Genomic DNA, 22788 nt, shown 5'->3' with positions numbered 1-22788 from the left:
GGACGGAAGATCTTCCTCTCTGTCTCTCCTCCTCTGTGTATATCTGGCTGTAATGAAATGAATAAATCTTTAAAAAAAAAAAAAAATTAAAATGGCTGAAAGTTAGAAAAGCATAAAAAATTTTGGAAATCCAGAGAGATCCCACTATACTTTACTGTGCACAAGTCAATGCATTCACAGAGAAAAGTCCATTCAGCAAACTAAGCAGGAAAGGTAACAATTGAAAATATAACTAAAGGCATCATATAAATTAACTGAATTAATCAAAATGGGGATTATTTTGAATAGGTCTATAGAATCAGATGAAAACTCTTGGAAAAAGAGCTTGTCCTCTGTGATTCTGGATTCTCTTGGCTGGAACTATAAAACAAGCAGATGAGAAAGTCTACACAGCAAGAGATGGCAGAGAGCCTCTAGGAGCTGTGGGTAGCTTCCACTCAGCATCCAGTAAGTCAGGGCCTCGATCACACAGTCAAAAATGCATCAACTAAGACGGGCAAGGCTGAGCCATGCCAACATGCATGAAAACCCGGGCCTGGGGGTGGGCACAGTGGAGGTTATTCGAGGTTGCCCTGTCTAGATGATGATATCTTCTGGTGTATGTGAGGCCTGAGCCTGTGGCGAGCTGGGCTGATCTAAGCAGCAATATCACCTGTCAGTTTGCATGAGCTATGGGCAGGGAGTAGAAATGACCAGGCAGCTGTATCAACTGTTATACATTTTGGACGGTACAAGTGACAAAACAAACCTGACCTTGTACTGGCTAGAGTCACGTCTGAGGTCACCCCAAGCAAGATTTCTTGGGAGATACCCCAAGGGGACACCCAAATTACAGCACTGGACTTAAAACCTGGCCACAGGGGAAACCCACGATATGTGGTCCAATCTGAAGTGCATGTACTGGGACTGGGCCTCCACAGTTACTGATGCCTGTGCAGTGGCCAGCATGCCCAGATGCTCACAGGACATATGACAGCCAGCTCATCTAGACCAGTAAGTGACATCAACCGCCTTGTCAGAAGATGGAAAGCAAAACAGGTTGGACAATTCTCCTGGCCAAGCTTGGTAGCAAATGTCTGGATCTGTGGATGCACTAAGATGGACTCTGTTAACCAACGGACCTTGGAAAGATTTTTCTCAACCCTGGAATAAGGAAACCAACAACTTCCCTCGGCTATCAACACTACTCAAGCGACACCACCACAACATTCCTCATCACATTAGGGTCTCTAAGGAGTTACCACATGACCATCCTCTATACCTGAGTGCCGATGCATTTAGACAGCAAGAAGCAGTCCTCTTCTCCTCCCCTGTAGACACAGGAGAAGAAGAAGAAGGAAAAAAAAAAAAACAGAAACAGAAACATCCGTCCCACCCACTTTCCTAGGTACCTGAACCTTCCCACCCTAATCACAGACCCACACAGACATGCATCCATCTCAACTATGTATATAATATTTTAAAAAGAACACTACTTGGGACAGAGACATTTCATACTCGAGTGCCTGATTTGAAACCCAGACACTCCATTTCAGATCTAACTTCATGGTAAAATGCAACCAAGGAGGCAGCAAGTAATGGTTCAAGTACCTGAGTCTCTATTATACACTTGAGACCCAAATTAAATTCTGGGCTCCTGGCTTCAGCCTGACCCAACTGAGGTTTTCGCAGGAATTTGGGAAGTGAACCAATGGAAAGAAAAATCTATCTCTGTCTCTCTGTTGGCTTTAAAATAAAATGAAAATAAATTTTTAAAAGCTCTTTAAAAAGCATCCAGGCCCAGAACCATAGCCTAGTGGCTTAAGTCCTCACACTGCACATGCCAGTGTCCCATATGGGCGCTAGTTCTAATCCCTGCAGCCCTGCTTCCCATCCAGCTCCCTGCTTGTGGCCTGGGAAGGCAGTCGAAGATGGCCCAAAGCTTTGGGACTCTGCACCTGTAAAGGAGACCTGGAACAAACTCCTGGCTTCGGATCAGCTCAGCTCCAGCTGGTCCGGCCACTTGGGGAATGAACCAGTGGACGGAAGATCTCTGTCTCTGTCTCTCCTTCTCTCTGTGTGTCTGCCTTTCCAGCAAATATAAATCTTAAAAAAAAAAAGTAACCATCCAGTAAGTGTTTAGTGTTTTCTACTAGCATTAAAAGAGGTAATAATTAAAACTCAGTTCTCATTGAAGGCTTTTATAAGACATTCTGCAAAAATTCAATAGAGTACTCTAAAAACAAAAATTCTGCCACAATGTGTTCAAATTGCTTACATACCAAACAGCATCCCCGCAAAAGGACTACAGATCTCTCGATTGGATTTGGATGGTGCATTATCTTGAGCACTAAAATCAAAGACAGAGACAGAGTCAACAAATCACATCATTTTCTGGAAGCAAAACTTAAATAGTTAAATGTAGATTTGAGTTATAGGACTTCAAAAGTTCTATGGACTCCATTATTCCTATATTAATATACATTAAGACTAGCAGCATATTCAAGACTACAAAAACCACAGCTTTAGAGCAGGCAGTCGGGGGTGAGGCAGCTGGGACAGTCCCGTCACAGGACCTGAGATGAAGTTCCACCTCCACTTTGTCAGCTTCCGGCTAATGCACCTGGCAAGGCACAGATATGAACTCAGTAACTGGGGTCTCGGCCTACTCAAATGGAGTCTCTGACACCAGCTTCAGGCTAACCCGGCCCCAGCTTCTATAGCAACTGGAGTGAGTGAGACAGAGAGGGAGAGAGAGAGGAAAAGAAAGAGGGAGAGACGGCCTTTGTGTCTCATTTGGCTCTTCAAGTTCTCTCGATTCTCAAAACTCCTTTTCAAATATGTAAGTCCAGTAAGGAAAACAAATTTAGAAAACATATTCTCTTATTTAAGCACTGTTTATACAATATCAAAGAAAACGAATTCTTTTCTTGACAAATAACAATATTATCATTACTTTATACTATAGATTCAGAAATTTTTATCATGAAATGTAAGTTACCAAATGATAAAAACTATAAAAAGGAACATTCAAAATAAAATATATGCAATTCCTATTTGACAGAAATACCAATGAGCACTAATTTTTCAAGTAAGCATAAGAATTATCCAAATAATAATGAATAACAAATAAGCCAAAATTTAAGAAGTTCTGAGAGAAAAAAAAATTGTAACAAGCGAGGCATAATGGCTCAATTGGCTAATCCTCTGCCTCCGAGTGCTGGGAACCTTAACGGGCGCCAGTTCATGTCCCAGCTCTTCCACTTCCCATCCAGCTCCCTGCTTATGACCAAGGAAAGTACCAGAGGATGGTCCAAAGCCTTGGGACCCTGCTCCTGCTTGGGAGACCGGAAGAGGCTCCTGGTTTGACTCAGCTCAACTCTGACCATTGTGGCCCTTTGGGCAGTGAACCAGCAGGTGGAACTTTCTGTCTGTTCTCTCTGTAAATCTGACTTTCCATTAAAAATAAAATGTTTTCAAAAATTCACATCACATGCCTATTTTTTGTTTATTTCCAGTCAAGGTATATCACAGTGACACCAAATATCCTGAAAACTATTTAAAGTCCATTAAACTGATTGAATTTCCTTTCCTTGTTTCAAATACATTTACATTCTTTATATAATAGGGACTTGCTGAGATCCTTTTAGCACACATCATAATCAAAAAAATGTCTTCAAAAGAATGCCATGAACTAAAGTTCTAAATTTTCATTTACCACTACTGCATTTTTTTAACATTTATTTTATTGGAAAGTCAGATATCAGAGAGGAGGAGAGACAGAGAGAAAGATCTTCCATCTGATGATTCACTCCCCAAGTGGTTGTAGCAAATGATGCTAAATTAGTCTAAAGCCAGGAGCCAAAGCTTCTTCCAGGTGCAGAGTTCCAAGGCTTTGAGCCATTCCCTACTGCTGTCCGAGGTCACAAGCAGGGATCTGGATGGGAAGTGGAGCAGCCAGAATTAGAACCGGCGCCCATATGGGATCCCAGCAGATGCAAGGCAAGAATTTAAGCCACCAGGCTATGGCACTAGACCCTACATTTTTATCTCATTTCTCACTAATAAGGAAAGCTGTTAATATGGCCTTTCTTCTTTCCAGTAAACCAGTTTTAGGCAGGTGCATAACTCACACAACATACTATACCTTTTATTGCCAGCAGATGAAATGCGTGTGTTTAACTGTTTTGTGACATCACCGTCATACTCCACAGGTGACCCAGTCCCTCGTCTGCTCCCGTGCATCCTTAAAAACACATCAGCTTATAGAGCCTGCCCCCCACACAGCAGACCCTCTCACAACAGTGCTGGGATTTTAACATTCCAGGTCAGAATATTAAAGAGAAAAAAGCATTGTAATGAGGTTATATAAATGCATTCAAAAACTAAAACGAGAGGTTCCAAATGTATGTGACTTGCTGGCTACAACAAATAAAAGTATGATTTCATTTTTTTCCCATTTTTTCCAAAACTTCTGAAAACTACGGAATTTCAAAATTTCAAAGTTGAAACATTTAAAAATGAAAGCAAGTTAATGAAATACATTTTATCATTCACTTAATAAGTGAATAATTGAACACTTACTATATGTCAAGGAATATTTTAAGCACTGATTATTCAAGCATCATCTTAAGTACTCACAAGTATTATAGCTGAAATTAAAAATTCATGGATAAACTTATGCAATTATCCCACTTTACAGATCAACATTTTTAACCATCAAATGAAATATAATATCATAACATTTGCTATATCACAAATAATTATCAACAGATGAATGGGAAACCTTTTAAACACCCTGTTAACATGAATATAAATTAATTCACTTTACTCACAAAATTATAAAAAACAATAATGAAGATTAAAGCAGCTCTTTAAAAAAAAAATTTTTTTTTAGAAAACAATGGCCAAAATGTTTCACTACACTGACCTTTCTTTTCCATTTGGCAAACATTGATTTTTTTTTTTTAATCTTAATTTCTCACACAGGCAAAACCAACATGACTTTCACACCAGCATTTATTAGCATCCACGAATATCAGCATTTCAAAAGTCAAATTTCTTTACATGGTTAACAGACTATATTGTTTTTCTCAAAAGAAAGTTACCAGGAAAAAAAAAAACTGCTGTTAAAGTACTATTGAATATTTTAGGTGAATCTCATCGTCAGATTAACAAATTGGTAATTTTTAGCTTTACAAGCAAAGGAATTTTTCACTCCTCATAAACAGGAACATAAAATTCTTTCTTGTTTCCACCACTTAAGGCACTGACAATAAAAACTGTCAAAAAAATTTTACCTGATTTTCATCGTAATAACAAGGACTTGCTATGACAAATAACATTTATACTTTTAAGGTCTTTTAAATAGAACTTTCAAATTTATTTCATCATAAAGCAGCGTGTTTTAACTTACCTGAAACCTACGTGTTCAGATTTCCCTTTAAGTGACATACTGGGTACCAGCACTGTGGCAAACCGGTAAAGCTGCCACCTATAACACTGGCATCCCATTCAGACATCAGCTCATGCCCTACCTGCCTAATGTCTCACCCAGCCAACAACATGGGAAAAGCAGTGGAAAATAATTCAAGTGTTTAGGCCCTGCTATGCATATGGGAGACTTGGATAAAGTTGTTGGCTCACAACTTCAGCCTGATCCAGCCCTAGCCATCTTGGCATATGGGAAGTGAACCTGCAGACAGATCTGTCTCTCCCTCCCTATTAACTCTTACAAACAAATCTGCAAAAAAAAAGTGGGGTTGGAACTATGGAATAGCAAGCTAAGTCGGCCTGTGATGTGGGCATCCTATATGGTCACCAATTCAAGTCCTAGCATCTCCACTTGAACTCCACCAGTTCAAGTTCTGGCTTACGGCCTGCAAAAGAAGCAGAGGATAGCCCAAGTCCTTGCAGCCCTACACTCACATGGAAGACCAGAGGCTACTAGCTCCTGGTTTGTGGTTTCAGACCAGTTTCAGCCCTGGCTGTTGCAGTCATTTGGGGAGCAAATCAGAAGATGAAAGCTCTCTCTCCCTCTTTCTCTGCAACTCTGCCTTCCAAATACAATTTTTTAAATGACATAAGTTCAGTGTCATTCTCTATTTCTACTACTGAAAAAAAGTTAAATATAAACTCAAATGCAAATCTGCAACTAACCATGATGGTATTCTGACACAGAAGGTTGAGCCACTTCCTGTGATGCCAACATCTCACGAGGCATGGTTAGAACGCCAGCTGGTGGCACAGCAAGCTATTCTTATTCCTGTGGTGCCAACATCCCATATGAGTGCTGGTTCATGTCCTGCTGGCTCCACTTTTGATTCTACTACCTGTTTATCACCTGGGAAGGCAGCAGATGACGGCCCAAGTCCTTGCACCTCTGCAGTCACCAGGGAGACCCACAAGAGAAGCTCCTGGCTTCAGACAGACTCGGCTCCAGCCACTGCATCCACTTAGAAAGTGAACATGAAATGGAGGACCGCTCTCTATAAATATCTGCCTTTCAAGTAAAAAATAGGTTTAAATTAAAAAAAAAATTGTGGTTTGCTTAGGACTTTGCCCCATAAACTTTTTCCTTTGCTGATTCTGCACTGGACTCTTCTTCTGTAAGAAATCACAGCTATGAATACAAACACACAGTGCTCTGAGCCCTCCCAGTGAATTACCAACTTGGGAATGATCCTGTGAACCCATCCATAACACAACATACAAAACCTAAATCTGCTAATGTAGTAAACAGGTATTTATATAAATGAAAATTTTAACAAGACAGACATTCCAGGTTACAACTTCATAAAAGCATAACTTGGATACTAGAAGTAAATTTAACATTGACAAAAATTTGTTTTAAAATTTACCCAAGACCTTGTAGCTTCCTGCATTTTCAGTTAGTTGTCAGAGGATAATACCTAAATTCTTTTTCATCTTTCTTTAGTTGTACCTCAAGTACCCACATTAAAAGGTTTTTAGGCTCTGTAAATAACTTAATAAAGCAAAGTTCACTCTAAATTTTTCAAAGTTCACTCTAGAGTTTAAAAATTTAGGTTATTTTTGTATAATATGAAGGTCTAAAATCTACAGTAAAACTACAGGTTTCCTATGAAAAGCCAATATGAAATATATTCTACGGTACATCTTCTACTGAGGAAAAAAAAAGTTATAAAGGTCTCCTATAACTGATAATTACAACAGAATCATGACTAACAAGATGTTCAAAAAGTTACAGAAAACCAGAGATATGCATCACACCAAAACATTTTTTAGAAACAGGAAGGCATCATCTTTAGTCTGATGAAATGACTGACATGATTAGGTTTACCTCCATGAAATGAGAATTACTGTTTACAAGTTCAGATTTCATAGGTATTTTTTCAAAAGTATTTTCTTTTTTGCATTAGTAAATTCAAGACCTACGGGCCAAGCACAACGGCTCAACTGGCTAATCCTGCAGAGGGCCTCTAGTACCATGGCAGAGGATGGAGTGCAGGACAAATTGGACAACCCTCCTGGCCAAGCTTTGACAAGCGAGTATCTCGGCAAATGGAGACTCTAAGGTGGAATACACCAGCCAATGGACCTTGGAAGGATTTCCTCAACCTTTGAGTAACAAAATCAACAGCATCTCAGAACTATCAAAACCACTTAAGCCCTGCCTTTGGAACAAGCTGGACATTCAGGATCCTAGCAGTACCTCACCCCCAGGTACTGAAGCCAACAGGCTGCTGGGACCATTCCTCTCCCTGCCTCCCTCTCCTCCCCCAGACAACGGAAGGAAAAAAGAAAAGTGGAAGCAACTGCCTCATCCACTTACCCCTATCCCTCAACCTTCCCACCCTAATCAGTGGTCCACATGGTCGTGCTATTATTCTCCCCTATGTAAACATCAAAATAAAATTTTTTTCAAAATAAATGGTATAAGAAAAAAATATATTTTTTTGCATTGGTAAATGCAAGACCTGAGTCCAGCATTATGGTTCAATTGCTAGTCCTCAACTTCGCAAGGATCCTAAATGGGCACCAGCTCCTGTCCCTGCTGATCCTCTTCCCATCTAGCTTCCTGCTTCCAGCCTAGGAAAGCAGTAAACACAATGTGTTTTAGAAACCTCTACTGGGGCAAATGAGCCTTCCCTGAAGAAAGGCACTGCAGAATGCAACAGTTTAATTATTGCTACTTCTCTCTTCACTCCCTTCAATGTTAAGGGAAACTGACAGAAAATACTACCCAGAAGAAATGTGCTCACTGAACATCTAAGAACAACCCAATTGTAATCAAATCCCAGGAGTTCAGTTGCGGTCCAGTTCATACCTGGGAAGTCCCTTCTCTAACTGTGGTTTTAGAGTCGATCTCAGCTTAAGCCTATTCCTGTGATCCAGAGCAGTCTAAACATTCCATGGTTTGAATATGTATGTACACTCACCACACTTCAACATACTCAGTTTTATGTGAAAGAGAATTTGCTTCCTTGACATGCAAATCATGTATGACTAAAGGAATAAATGTTTAAGTAATGTTAGTACTTATTATAGAAAAAGGTTACACAACATGTAAAAATGTTTTCCCTGCTTAGTTCCTTGAACACATTGATCAAGAGCCCCAACTGATTAGATATATATATACTTAAAATTGTGTATGTAAAATTTACATGTTTATACATTTATATGTGGATATATTAAAAACTGTATTTATCTGAAAGGTAGATTTACAAAGACAGAAACAGAAAGAGCTTTTCTATCTGCTAATTCACTCCCCCAAAATAGTCACAATGCCTAGACCTAGGGCAGTGGGAGGAGCTTCTTTCAAGGTCTCCCGCATGAGTGCAGGGAGTACTTGGGTGCCAGATCAGAAGTGGAACAGCCAGGAGTTGAACCAGTGCCCATAAAAGATGCCAGCCCCACAGCGGTTACCAGCTATGCCACAGTGACATCCTCCAGGTAAAAACCTTAATGGAGAGACACTAGAGGTCAAGTTTACACAACAAGCACATTACTCTTCAAAAGAAAAAAAAAAGGCAATTGTTTAAAAGCAGATATTCCCAGGTAATTTAAATGCACAATTTTTGAATGATAAATGAATAACCTCTCCTTAAGTGAGTCACAGAAGCAAACTATCTCAGAAATAATTTACAAAGTCTATATTATCAATAACACCACATTATAAAAATACGTTAACCATCTATTAGTCCTTACTTAAAAGAAATCACCGGAGCCAGCAATAAGATGCAGAAGGCTAAGCGGCAACATGTAGTGTCAGCATCCTATTTGGGTGCTAGTTCGCATCCCAGCTGCTCCATTTATAATCCAGCTATCTGCTAACATGCCTGAGAAAGCAGCAGAGAACGTCCAAGTGCTTGTGTCCCTGCCACCTGTGTGGGAGACCTGAAACTCATAGCTCCTTACTGACCTGGCCCAGCCATGGCCACTGCAGCTCTTGAAGGAGTGTATCAGCAGATGGAAGACCCCTCCTCTTTTTCAACATCTCTCTTTCTGTAACTCCGCCTTTCAAATAAATAAGTCTTTAAGAGAAAAAAAGAAACCACCTAATTTATAATAATGATATTTCACACTGTTTCATATCCAGAATTCCTCTCTTGTGAATGAACTGACCTATTCAGGAAAGGATCACTACCGAAAGTGACAAAAGAGCCCAACACTATGGCACAGAGGGGTTAAGCAACTACCTTTAATCTCAGCAACCTATATGGGCAGTGATTCAATTCCTGGCTTCCTAGCTTTTCATTTTTCATTTCTTTCCTAATTTTTATATTTGCCTTAACCTTATCTTCTACCGTCAACTCCCATCTTTTAAGGTGGGACAATTAAGTGTTAAAATGGTGCTTATAAAAACAAATGAAACAAATGAAGCTGCTAAAACCAAAAAAAAAAAAAAAAAAATCAATGTCAAACTAATCAACTTAATGTTCTAATAGGTCATTTCCCTTCATATGTCTCTTCAACATTAAACATGCATAACTGTTAGAAAGTATTCTAGAGGGCCCGGCACAGCAGCCTAGTGGCTAAAGTCCCCGCCTTGCATACTCCAGAATCCCATATGGGCATCAGTTCGTATCCTGGCTAGACCACTTCCCATTCAGCTCCCTGCTTGTGGCCTAGGAAAGCAGTAGAGGATGGCCCAAAAACTCAGGGCCCTGCACCTGTGTAGGAGACCCAGAAGAAGCTCCTGGCTCCTGGCTTTGGATCAGCTCAGCTTCAGCCATTTGTCGAGTGAATCAACAAATGGGAAGACTTTTGTCTCTCCTTCTCTCTGTAAATCTGACATTCCAATAAAATTAATATTTAAAAATTACTCTAGAATGCATCCTACATTAAGAAAGTACTTGATCTATGTGGCTAATATATGTTCTAATTTTGTATATAGCGATACATTAGAATATTAAATGATTACTAATTACAAACTACCAAATGCAACATTTAAGTGCAATGAGTGATAAATAGATCACAAAAACTAGAAAACAGCCATTTTTCATGTCAAGAAAGTTTTACTCATTAACTTCGATTAAAACATAATAAGCTGTATTAACCATTAACTTCTAAAATTAGGTTAATGAGTAATAAAGAACAGGTTGACTATGTTTAAAAGATCTGGTCAATTTCCAAATACCTAAGAATTATTATCACTCAACTTTAGAAAGCTCTTGAACATTCGCAATTTTCTCACCTTGATATATATGTATAAATACAAACACATATACACAGAGAGAATGCAGCAGTCTCATAGCTAATCACCTCAAGTATTTAAGAACACTGCCGGTGGTTCATGATATGAGTTTGGGAAAGTAAAATCATTTCCTAGGGAAATTTTAACTTTCCCCTTTCAAAGTGGACAAAATATTGCATTAATACACTGTGGGGCCTGGAGTTGTAGTGCAGAGGGTTAAGCTACTACCTGCACCCGGATCCCAAATCAAGCGCCAAGTAGATAGAGTCTTGGCTGCTTTGTTTCCAGCCCAGCTTCCTGTCAGTGCACCATGGAAGAAGCTAATGATAGCTCAACTGCTTGGAGCCCTGCCACCCACATGGAGCCCCAGAAGATGTCGCAGGCTCCTGGCTTCAACGTAGCCCAGCCCCAGCCGCTGTAGGCATTTAGGGAGTAAATGAGCAGATGGAAGATCTTTAGGTCTCTTCCTCTAATGCTAATTTCCAAATAAATAAAATAAATCTTCAAACACATAAATACACTCTAGCATATGAGGAGGTTTATAGAGTAATTAAACAGGAGCTAAGATCACAATTATAAAAAGAGGGGCAGACACTTGCAGTAGTAGCTAGAATGCTGCTTGGGATGCCTGTATTGAATCTCTGAGTTCCTGGGTTTCAGTCCCCACTTCATTCCCAATTCCAGCTTCGTACTAAAGCACTCTGCGAGGCAGTACATGACTGCTCAAGTAGCTGGGTCCCTGACACCCACAGGGGAGACCTGGCTTGGGTTTCTACTTCCAGAAGCATCTGCAGGCACTTAGGGATTATGTCAACAGATTAAGCCAATCTCTCTCTCAAATAAATACAGATACTACAATTTATCACACACCGATTTTAAAGAGAGAAAAATTAGAGAAATTTAGAAAAATGAAAGAAAATTAATTTTGTACTTCTCACAATATTTTACAATTATTTTGTCAAGAATTTATGTCTAAAGGTTAAATTAAAAAAGCAATATGTTGATAAAGGTATTTGAGCATATTTGAATAATAAAATAAATCATTTAATCTATTTGAAGAAGCCCTTTTTTCCCATATTTTAACATCTGAAACTGCCGTCTTTCACCTACCTAGGGACACAATGAATCAGTTAACTTTATAATGTCTTCTCTCCGGGGTTTTCTGAAACCTGTTAGCAAGCAGTAAAAACTCCGACTGTGAACCTTCGTAAGCACTAGCTGCTGCTTCATTCTCAGTGAGACGTTTTTACTGCCTTCACTCGGTGCCAACATTGAGACACGAGAGTCGTTCCCTTCTGTGGCTGTGTTCACTTACCACTTACTTTGACATGAACAGTACAACCTTTCAGTTCCACTTCCACAACACAGTACCTTCAAGTATTTTAGTTTTTCCCTCAGTGGCAACTTAAAAAATGATGCATCAGAAAATTCATAGCATTTTAAAAGTCATCAAATTTAGTGAATCAAATGAAATCGTTTCTCCCAATATAATCATAAAAGTAACAGTCATATTATACAAAGAAAACAGAAATGAAGTTATAAATACCTGTCATCTGGATACACTCTCAAAAGTCTTCTATCAAAATCACTCTCAAATCTAAACCTCTCATCCATTTCTTCACTTACTTCCGGATCTTGGTGTGGTCTATAATAGTGTCTATCAAATAAGTGATTGTCATTAAACCTGCGAAGACTTCTGACTGGAACGTCAGCCTTCTTAGACAAACTTGGGTGCTCTGTGTTACGGATGCCCACTTCTTCACGTGTTTTTTTTATATTTCTTCTATTCCTTAATTCAATTTCATCATCTAGTTGCCGATATCTGTCCTCTTCCAGTCGTCTTTGGTTTAGAAGTTGTTCATATGCCTCTGAAGGAATTAAAACATCTGTTGCGGGACCCTCTGAATTTTCGTAAGATGTGTGTAGCTGTGAAGGTGTATCAGGCTTAACTTGACTAAAAGCTTTTTTAATCCCTTCACTGTTGGGCTATTTAAAGAGAAAAAAGAAAATCTTAGACACTATCTCTTAAAAGGTAGCTAAATCCTCAAATTGTGCTTAGTTTATCACTGTTTACAATTACTTGTAGTAACTTTCTTTAAAAGAAAAACAAAGCAAATTTTATCTTGCAAAAAACTTACTAACTATATACACAGATAGCAATAACACCTGGCTATAAAAGAATAAGCTAAACTCAAATTCCTACCCAAGAGGTTCTAGGTACATTTTGACAACTAAGAATTTCTTCAAAATATTACAAATTAAATTCTTCTCAACAAAAAGAATTGAGAGGCGGTAAATATTTTGGTCCCAGAAATACCGTCTATCCTTAAGTTTCAGAAAGAAATGTTACTAGAAATAGTCAACATTTTTAAAAAAAAACATTAAAAAATAAACACTTAACAAAACAATTATCCAACACCCTATCACCCCAGTAAGGATACATTTTTCTTGGCTTGCTGGTTTGAAATGCAGAGTTAGAGAGAAGGTGAGACAGAGACGTCTTCCCCCCACTGGTTCACTCCCCAAGATGACAGCAACAGCCACGGTTGAGCCGACCTGCCAGGAGCCAGGAGCTTCTTTCAGTTCTCGCGCTTGGGTGGGCAGGGGCCCAAGGACCTGAGACATCCTCCACCACCCTCCCCGACATAAGAAGGGAGGTGGAACAGAAGTAGACCAGCTGGGACTACAATCGTGCCCTTATGGAATGCTGGTGTAATAAGCAGTGAATAAGACCACTATGCCACAGCCCCAGTCCCAAGGATATGTTTTTTAAAAGCAGGGTAAGTTCTTTTCAAAAATAACGTATTAAAATTCTTGTGTTTTGCTAATTAAGGTTTAATTTTTTGGCTGTCTTGGTGGCTCAACAGGCTAATCCTCCACCTACAAACACCAATATCCCATTTGGGCAATGGTTCATGTCCTGGCTGCTCCACCTCTAATGGGAAAGCAGGAAGAGCACGGCCCAAGTCCTTGTGTCCCTGCACTCACATGGGAGGCAGGAAGAAGGTCCTGGCTTCAAACAGGATCAGCTCGGTCACTGCAACCAGTGGGTGGGAGACCTTTCTCTCTTTCTCTCCTCCTCTATGTAAATCTGCCTTCCAAATAACAAAAAAATTTTTTTTTTTAAAAGTTCATTTTCCAAATATTTATATAACAAAGTAATACATCTAAAACACAAAAATGTTCATGTAAGTAAAAAATATATATATTCATCCTACATATTTACTTGCCTCAGTACTCTTTTCAATGTGCCTGGACTTCTCACTGGATTCTTCCTTAACCCTGAGAAACTGATTGTATTCTCTGTTGCGCTCAAGTTTCAATCTTTCCTTAAAGTAGAAATCAAAAGGCAATGTTAAAATCAACTACAGTAAAAAGTACCTTAACCTAAAGTCAAAATCACACAAGTCAGAGCTTTTTACCCAGAATCAAGCCATCACTAACAAAGAAGTCGTTGTCAGGAATGGGAGAAGCAGGAAAGCTTTGACAATGCCAACGTATCTCCCGGGTCTTTTTGCCACGAGAGGGTATACAAATCTACGTGCACTGGTCCATTACTACATCAAGGGTCTAACAGGAGTGAGCTGCTCGGGTAGGAAACATTTCCATTCCATACCACAGTAGCTGCAGAACTTAGACAGCATTTTCCAAAGAGCCACACCCAGTACATCTATCCAGGTCTGTTTGCCAACAGCAATCCTAAACAAACCAGGTGCATTCTGGCAAAAGCATCCATAGTTAAATCTCGCCAATTCATAAACATTACAGGTTTGCCAGATCTGTTACTCATGTTTCCCAAGAGAAATGACTGGACTGTGTTTCTTCTGGCTTTCAGGAACATCCCTCATCTCTAATGAACACCCCCAAACACTTGATGCTTATCATTTCCCTTCTGAGGTGAAAGAACAATCTTCACTATTCTTTTTAAACATCAAAAATTATCATAAATACTGCATATGTAAAAATATGATTAATAAAATACTGCAACATAAATGGTCCATTGAAACACACATTAGGAAATATTCTTAAATCTAATAGCTTCAATGTCACTGAAACAATACAATCTACAAAAGTATGTCTTTTGAAACACACAAACTGTCTCTTATCTTTATAAGAAGTGGATGGCACTTTACTGCTCTTCCTCTAATGAGTAAGGAAATTAGAACTGACAAAAACATACAGTCACACCCTCATTCTACGTAAGACCTCAGATCCACTCAGTTCACTGGTAACTTCATGACACAGCATAAACTTTACAGCTCAGAAACCAGTGCTAAAAAATGCAATTGTGCTGGACTCTATGTTTGGTATACGCTTGCAATGGGGGAATCTCAACTGAACTTGAACTGTGGTTATGCAACAAGGTGGAGGAATCCACCATGGGGGGAAGGTCTGGGGAGGGGTGGGGAGAATCCAAGTACCTATGGGACTATGTCACATGGTACATTGTAATTAATAAAATAAAAAAATATATATAAAAAAAATTCAATTGTGAACTATTCAGCTATGTGCAACCAAACACAGCAAAAGAATCAAAACATTAAAGAAAAGGATATTATGTGGCTACAAAGTAATGGTTGGAATTTTGTTAAGCAACACAGACTTCACAGATTTTTTTTTTTTTTTAAGAAATAGTTACGGGTAAAACAACGTAATCTTGTTCATTGTTAAATCAAGACTGTGTTCTTTCACGATTTTGATGCCTCAGAAAAACATTACCCAAAACAAGTACTCCTGTCCACCTACCTTGGCAGACAGCCTCTCACCAATAGGAAGAGAAACTCCCAGAGTAGCTGGATCTGGTTCACCCGTGGATAGAAAATTTTTCTGCATGTATACACATTTTAAAAAACAGATTATCTGATTGCCCTTAAAAATGTTTCATAAATGTGTTTTTACAATCTATAGCCTGAATTTTCACTTTATGAAGAGTAAAGATAATGAAGACAAAACTTCAAAAGGACAGGGACCTTAGCAAAAACCATCAAAGAAAGGAGAATTTTCTTCTGCTTAACGACTCCGTAAAAGGGAGAATCAAGTCTTAATATTCATTTGTAATTCATAATCAACAATATTTCCAAAACCCCATGGAAAGTGTAATTCAAAGAGGTTTCAAAAATTTGAAATTCACACAAAACTTTTTTAATAAATATTAACTTTTTTAAAGACCTCTCATAAGACAAGTAAAGACATAGTGAAAAAGAAACATCCCCAATTTATATTCTTCTCGGCATGTATTCTTTATTCTCAGTGCTGTCCTGTTCTTTCTGTTCATCAAATACATTTAAACTTCCTCCCTGGAGGCAGTATCATGCCACAGTGGGTAAAGCTGCTGCCTGAGAAGCCAACATCCCAGACTGGTGCAGGTTTGTGTCCTGGTTGCTCCACTTCTTATCCAGCTCCCCATCAATGCCTGGGAAAGTAATGAATGATGGCCCAAGACTTTGGGCACAAGCTCTACGACTGCCCCCCAAGACTTAAACAATTGTGTAACATGGAGCAATAATTTAGCACTGCTGGAATTAGAACTGGCACCCATATGGGATCCTGGCGCACGCAAGGTGAGCACTTTACCACTATACTGCTGCGCTGGGCCCAAAAGGCTGTATTTTAATTATTCTTTGGTAAAATTGGAGAATCTATTATATATCCAAACTCTATGACAGATGTGGGACTCATTAGTGAAGAAAACAGATAAAGTCCCTACCCTTCTAAAGCTTATTAAAGCAGTAGAAACTGCTAGGAAAACAGTTTCCTGTGGATATTTTATATAATATTTTTAACATGTGCGATATCAGTTAGATTCATAAATAAGAATACATGACAAGAAGCCATCAGAAAACTTTGAGGTTCAATACAGAGGTCTGGCCTAGAGATAATCATTTACTAATTCAAATGAAAAACTATTTTTGGAAACATGTGCTTTTGACAATATATCATTGTTGGGAAACCTTTATTCCTTTTTGTCGTAATTGTTGAATATTTACTTATTTGAAAGGCAGAGTTAAAGAGAGAAAGATCTTCCTTCCACTGGTTCACTCCCTAGATGGTCACAACAGTCAGGGCCAGTCTTGGTCACAGCAAGGAATAAGGAGCCATAAGCCTCCTCTGGGTCTCCCATATGGGTGCAGGTGCCCAAGGACCTAGGCCATGTTATGCATTTCCAGGTGAACTACCAGGGAGCTGGTTTCAAAGTGGAGCAGACTGCAGCTTAACTTGCAACACCAGAGCATCAGCCTCTTTCTTTAGTCTTAAAAACTACAGGGAGGGCTCGGCAGCGTGGCCTAGTGGCTAAGGTCCTCGCCTTGATCCCATATGGCCGCTGGTTCTAATCCCGGCAGCTCCACTTCCTCTCTATCTCTCCTCCTCTCAGTATATCTGACTTTGTAATAAAAATAAATCTTTTAAAAAAAAACTATAGGGAATAGTTTGTCTCAAGAGTCTTCTTTGAAAAAAAAAAAAAATCAAGATGTAAGTATCCTGGTAATCCAACAGTCTAAAAGACACAAAAAATCCAGGAGTGAATTTTAGAAACAATACATAATGTAGGGACCCAGGAAGCTGCAGACAACTCCCCACATTCCATATCATTTTCTTTTCTCTTTGCTTTTTTCTTGATAATCCATCACAAGTTAGTTCTTTTATATGCCTTTAAATATTTATGCTCCTTGATCCAATGAATTTTCACAGAAACAATTTCTGTTTGTGATCATCCACCATTACACCTTTAAAGTAATGCAAAGTGGCAAATATCTGTTATCAGAGGAAAATTCTGTATCAGAGGAAAATGCCAAACACAATGAGGAACAAGGCCAGAAATTCAGAACAGAACACAAGACAGTTGTACTCAAGGCTTCATCACTGCCTATCACACACAAATTAAGAATCCACTTCTGCCTAATCTGGCATCATTCTACATAATTATATCTCACTAATCTCAGAAAGAATCGTACTCTGGTCTAGTTCTGGGAGCTAAATGTCTCATACAAAGAGCTTATCCTAACCTCCAAGTCCTTCTTCATTCTGTGTTCCCCACCTTTTCCTTCTGATCTTCCTCTAGATTATCCAGATTTTACCTATTACATAGAATGCCTTACAAAATAACACCTCCAACTAGGAAAGCCTTCCCTCATCATTACATCCTTCTTGCTGCATTTGCCTCTTTCTGAACTATATAAAATGAGATTCAAAGCTCCCTGGAAGCAGAAGTTATGCCGAATCCATCTCCATCTGAAGTCTTTAAAAACCACCAATTTAACAGTTAAGAAATATGCAACATTTTTTTAAAAAAACAGTTTTGTAGAAGTGCAAAAAAATTTATTTGCCAATAAGTTAACAAATACAATCCACAACCTTGGTACAAAAAATATCAAAAAAATCCAAATTCTAACAAAATGCATTTCACACATCTTCAAATATCTTGAATGTTATATTACTGCATTAATTTCATTATGATTAGCAAAATATAAAACAAAAACTAGCATGCCAAAAGCAAGGATGCAGAATATTCATAGAGCATACGAAAGCAACATAAACAAGTACAAAGCAGAAACCAAAATCAATGATTGCATTAACGGAAAATTTTCATGTGTCAACTGTCATCCTATTAAAAACAATACAAAATGGTACAACTCAAAAGTTTCAATCACAAATGAAGACATTTTTTCTAATTGGTTTAAATCTCATAAATGCAAATGATTGCAAGCAGTTAGATTTTCATTAAAAATAAAAGTAGAACAGGCAACCCTACCTTTCTTTTTGCTTGTGTAATACCCTAAAGTCAAGGAAAGAAATCATTGATAAAATGTATTCAGTCAAAGTCCATTTTCTCCATATGCAAGCAGGAAAAAACTAAAGAATATCTCAGGATGACTTATGAACACAACACCTGTTTAAAATGCCTTTATAAAGCAAAAGCAAATGATTTTAAAAGTTAGCTCAACCTTTAGTTGTAAGTTGACAGCAGTGCTCTGCTAAACAAAACAAATTACAAAGCAAAGACTTAGGTGGTCAAATAAATTCATTAAATGAATCTGATAAGCTTAGTTCAGAGGAAAATAACTGGCAACTAGAACTCTATATGCCTTTATAATTCATGGCTGAAGAGAGTGGAGGAATAGGAAATCATAACTGGGTTACTTTAAATCACGATAAATTCACAGCAACATGAATCAACAGAAATTATTATGCCAATTATAATGAGAACCCAAGCCCCAAAGGTCAGGAGCCTGTGCTACTCAATGGCACTAATGCTCAGCATATGATGCTGTTATCAACATCACACATGCCACTTAACTTTACTACTCAAAACTAACACATAACACTTCTCAAAAAAACCAAAATAACAAATTCTGCAGCATAAGATCCAACTCATTCATTGAACTCCTTACCTGAGTAAGATAGCGCCTGTAATCTTGTCGCAACTCTTCCTTTAGTTTATGTTTCTTCCGTTCATACTCTTCCCCAAGTGGTAAACTTAATCCATAATCTATTCCTAGAAAGAACACAACTTAAGTCACAGTTCAAATAAGTTCTAACTCCAGAAACAAAACACAGTAGGAGAAAAACACAATTATACTGATTGTGAGAGTAGGATTTCAAGTTTCTTAATGTTTAGATGTTTCAGTGAGTGACATACACACATTGGGAAAGTAATCATTCCCACCTCTCCATTCTCCTGTCCAGAACAACTAATACTGCTGTCTTTCTTCTTTATCTTTGTGGAACTCTTACTATGCATCTGTACATAAGTATCTTTATATCATTACCACATATATGTTTATATACGTGAGTATTTTTGGAGGAATTTTATGGTTATGAAAGGTACTTTCTGTTTTAAATAGTTCTTTTATTTGAAACAGAATGATACAGAAACAAGGATCTTCCATTTGCTGAACGCCTCCCCAAAGGGCTGTGATGTTTTGGGTTGGGAACCCCTCAGAGCCGTCCGTTAGCCTTGAACTCCATCTGGGTCTCTGACAACAGTGGCAGAGCACTCAAAGTATCTTTGTGGAACCTACCCAGGATGCAATCCCAGGAAGCTGGAAAGCAAGCAGAAAAGCTGTGGTTCAAACCTGTACTTCATGTAGGCTCCAGGAGGCCCAGGCAGTGACTTCCCACTGAGTAACACATCCCAGCATGCACATTATATCTGTTGTTTCCTATTTACATGGGCCTTCGTCAGACAGCATCTTGCTTTTTTAAGGACAGCAAAATTAAAGCAAACAAAAAGTCACTACTGCTCCTTCACTTAACTTTCCCTTAGCTTCTATAAAAATACATAAAATATTTTAATGTTTTATCTTAGAAAATGTAATGATATAAAATATCTTCCCTATAAAACATGTTTCTGAGAAAAAAAATATTAGGTTTGTGTGTTTAAGATGAAATTTCCAAAACATTTAAGAAATAAGCCACCAATTCTGCTTCCATATAATTTATATCGAAAACATACATAAAATTTAGCATTTCAACCATTTTGAGTGTACAATTAAGAAGCTTTACATACACATTAACAATGTTGTGTAACCATCACCACTACCCATCTCCAGAATCGTGTCAACATTCCAGAGAAACTCTACAAAAGGATATTAACTTTTAGAGAGAAACTTCAATTTTGAATAGTGTTTCTTACACAAGGACAACAGTAGTGACCCTAAAATTTGAAATAAACAAAAATATCACCTGACTTCACACTGCAAATGGGTAAACATGGGTTAAGCCACCACTTTTAACACCAGCATCACATATTACAGTGCCAGTTCAAGCTTTGACTGCTCAAATTCTGACCCAGATTCCTGGGTCCCTACTACACTTGTGGGAGACCAGAATGGAAATCCTGGCTCCTGGCTTCATCTTGATCCAGTCCCAGGCACTGTGGTCATTTGGAGAGTAAATTACCACTTTCACTCTTTCAGATGAAAAAAAAAATTGCTTAAAAAATTGAGTAAACTTTATGGTATATAAACTGTACCTCAATAAAGTTTAATACTTTTCAAATATTTAACAATAAAATGACAAAAAGATATGGGACTTCTTGTGACATAGTAGTTAAAACCACCAACTGTGATGCCAGCATCCCATGTAGATACTAGTTATATGTCAGGGCTTGTTTCAACCCAACTCCCTGTTAATGAGCTGCAGCACCCGAGGACCGGCCCAAGTGGCTGGGCCCGTTACCCACATAGGAGACCTGAACAAAGCTCTGAACTCCTGACTTGCCTGGTCAGTCCCTGATCTTTGCAGCCAGCTGGGGAGTTAACAACAGATGGAAGATCTCGCTACCTCCCATTTCCCGCCTCCTCCCTCCAACTCTTACTTTCAAATGAAACTCCATTTTTTAGTCCTAATATATATTTTAGTCCTAATATACATATGTTAAATATATAGTATGTAACACACATAATGTATGAGAACAGCTTTAAAAAATTATTTCTGAACACAATGAAAATTTACCTTAGATTCAGCTACAAACTGAAATAATTGACTGCCATTTGTAAATTACCAGGAAAAATCACCATTTTTGTGTTTTCTTACACAGCTAAATGATGTAAACTTACGAATGGTCATGTTATTGCTTTATTACATCACTGAACTAATTCAGAGCAGAAAAGGGCAAAGCAGAAGAACATAAAGAGATATTTACTGTTGATTTTTTGTTTTCTTTTGTTTTGTTTTCACAACACATGAAATTCAACCTTCCACTATGAATGAGCATTGTGGGATTCCTTCATAAACACTTCTGGACTGTTTAATTCCTTGAGGATAAAAGGTATAATAGAGGAGTCACAGGGACATCTCTTCACACAAGCCACCAATTCCCTTCAAAGACCTTAAGTACTGCATAAACCTACAATTTTATGTCTCCCAGAAAGGAACTTTTTCATCACAAAGAAATCTAAATCTTAGGTTAGACACAGTATTTAAGCCTAAAAATAAAACAGTTTGGATTCTCACATTCGGAATGGAGGCTAACATGAAACTCAACCATAAAATCAATGAAGGAAAGTCTCATGCTTTACTCAATTTTGTAACATAATTTGTACCTGGGCCCGGCGGCGTGGCCTAGCGGCTAAAGTCCTCGCCTTGAACACACCAGGATCCCATATGGGCGCCGGTTCTAATCCCGGCAGCTCCACTTCCCATCCAGCTCCCTGCTTGTGGCCTGGGAAAGCAGTCGAAGATGGCCCAATGCATTGGGACCCTGCACCCATGTGGGAGACCAGGAAGAGGTTTCAGGTTCCCGGCTTCGGATCGGCGCGCATCGGCCCGTTGCGGCTCACTTGGGGATTGAAACATCGGACAGAGGATCTTCCTCTCTGTCTCTCCTCCTCTCTGTGTATCTGACTTTGTAATAAAATAAATAAATCTTAAAAAAAAAAAAAAAGCATAATTTGTACCCAAGACACATTTATGGGAAAATGCTGCAAAAAACCCACAAAGCCCTGAAGAAATGGAAGGAGTAAGAAGAAGGAAATGGAGGGTATATTTTTAGCAGGCTGATTATATAAAGGAGGTAACTGGTAACAGCTACATATTTAGTTATACATGGTCACAATGGAGGTTCTATTGTGTCAAACAGGAAGAGATAATAATGCTGCGAGGATGACACATCCCAAGAGACTCAGCTTTCCCAGGCAGAGGAAAAGCTCTGCACCGCTTTCTGAAAACCTATATATTTAAGCGCTTTTCTCGGTGTGTTTCAATTCTATCAGTGAGTTTATGCATAAAAATGTGAATAAAGGCACAATTTACTTTCATTTATAAATATTCGAATTAGTTTAATTTTATTTAGCAAGTTACTTTTTTTTCACTATTGATTCAATGCTTTTAATAATTTTCTTAGTAGATTAATAATATTGACTTTCTAAATAATTAAGGCTTACTCAATGACTAATTTTTCACCTTATAACAATATTTTATGACATTAAAGATTAAGCCACAGAAATAAAACTAAGAACCACACAGAGCAATTTTAAAAATATATTCATTTTTGAGCCTGGCACAATAACCTAGTGGCTAAATCCTCGCCTTCATCTGCTGGGATCTCATATAGGCGTCAGTTCGTATCCTGGGTGCTCCACTTCCCATCAAGCTCCCTACTTGTGGCCCAGGAAGGCAGTAGAGAATGA

At 38.4% G+C, this 22788-nt stretch overlaps 1 protein-coding gene across 3 annotated transcripts in view; it reads right to left on the bottom strand.

Moving 5' to 3' along the window:
- CSPP1 (centrosome and spindle pole associated protein 1) overlaps positions 1-22788 on the bottom strand; it is a 105640-nt gene that overhangs the window by 59577 nt on the left and 23275 nt on the right. For all 3 annotated transcript variants that reach the window (XM_058668710.1, XM_058668709.1, XM_058668708.1), the window contains exons 4-10: positions 19048-19151; positions 18408-18431; positions 15404-15484; positions 13888-13986; positions 12204-12643; positions 4127-4225; positions 2262-2329 (exon numbers count right to left, since the gene is read on the bottom strand). In XM_058668710.1, the coding sequence (XP_058524693.1) occupies positions 2262-2329; positions 4127-4225; positions 12204-12643; positions 13888-13986; positions 15404-15484; positions 18408-18431; positions 19048-19151 (915 nt within the window). The remainder of the gene's footprint in view (positions 1-2261; positions 2330-4126; positions 4226-12203; positions 12644-13887; positions 13987-15403; positions 15485-18407; positions 18432-19047; positions 19152-22788) is intronic.

The sequence above is a fragment of the Ochotona princeps genome, chromosome 9 (assembly GCF_030435755.1).
Source record: "Ochotona princeps isolate mOchPri1 chromosome 9, mOchPri1.hap1, whole genome shotgun sequence".
Taxonomy (NCBI): Eukaryota; Metazoa; Chordata; class Mammalia; order Lagomorpha; family Ochotonidae; genus Ochotona; species Ochotona princeps.
The sequence above is the reverse complement of the archived record's forward strand: the minus strand, read 5'-3'. Positions and strand labels throughout refer to the sequence as shown.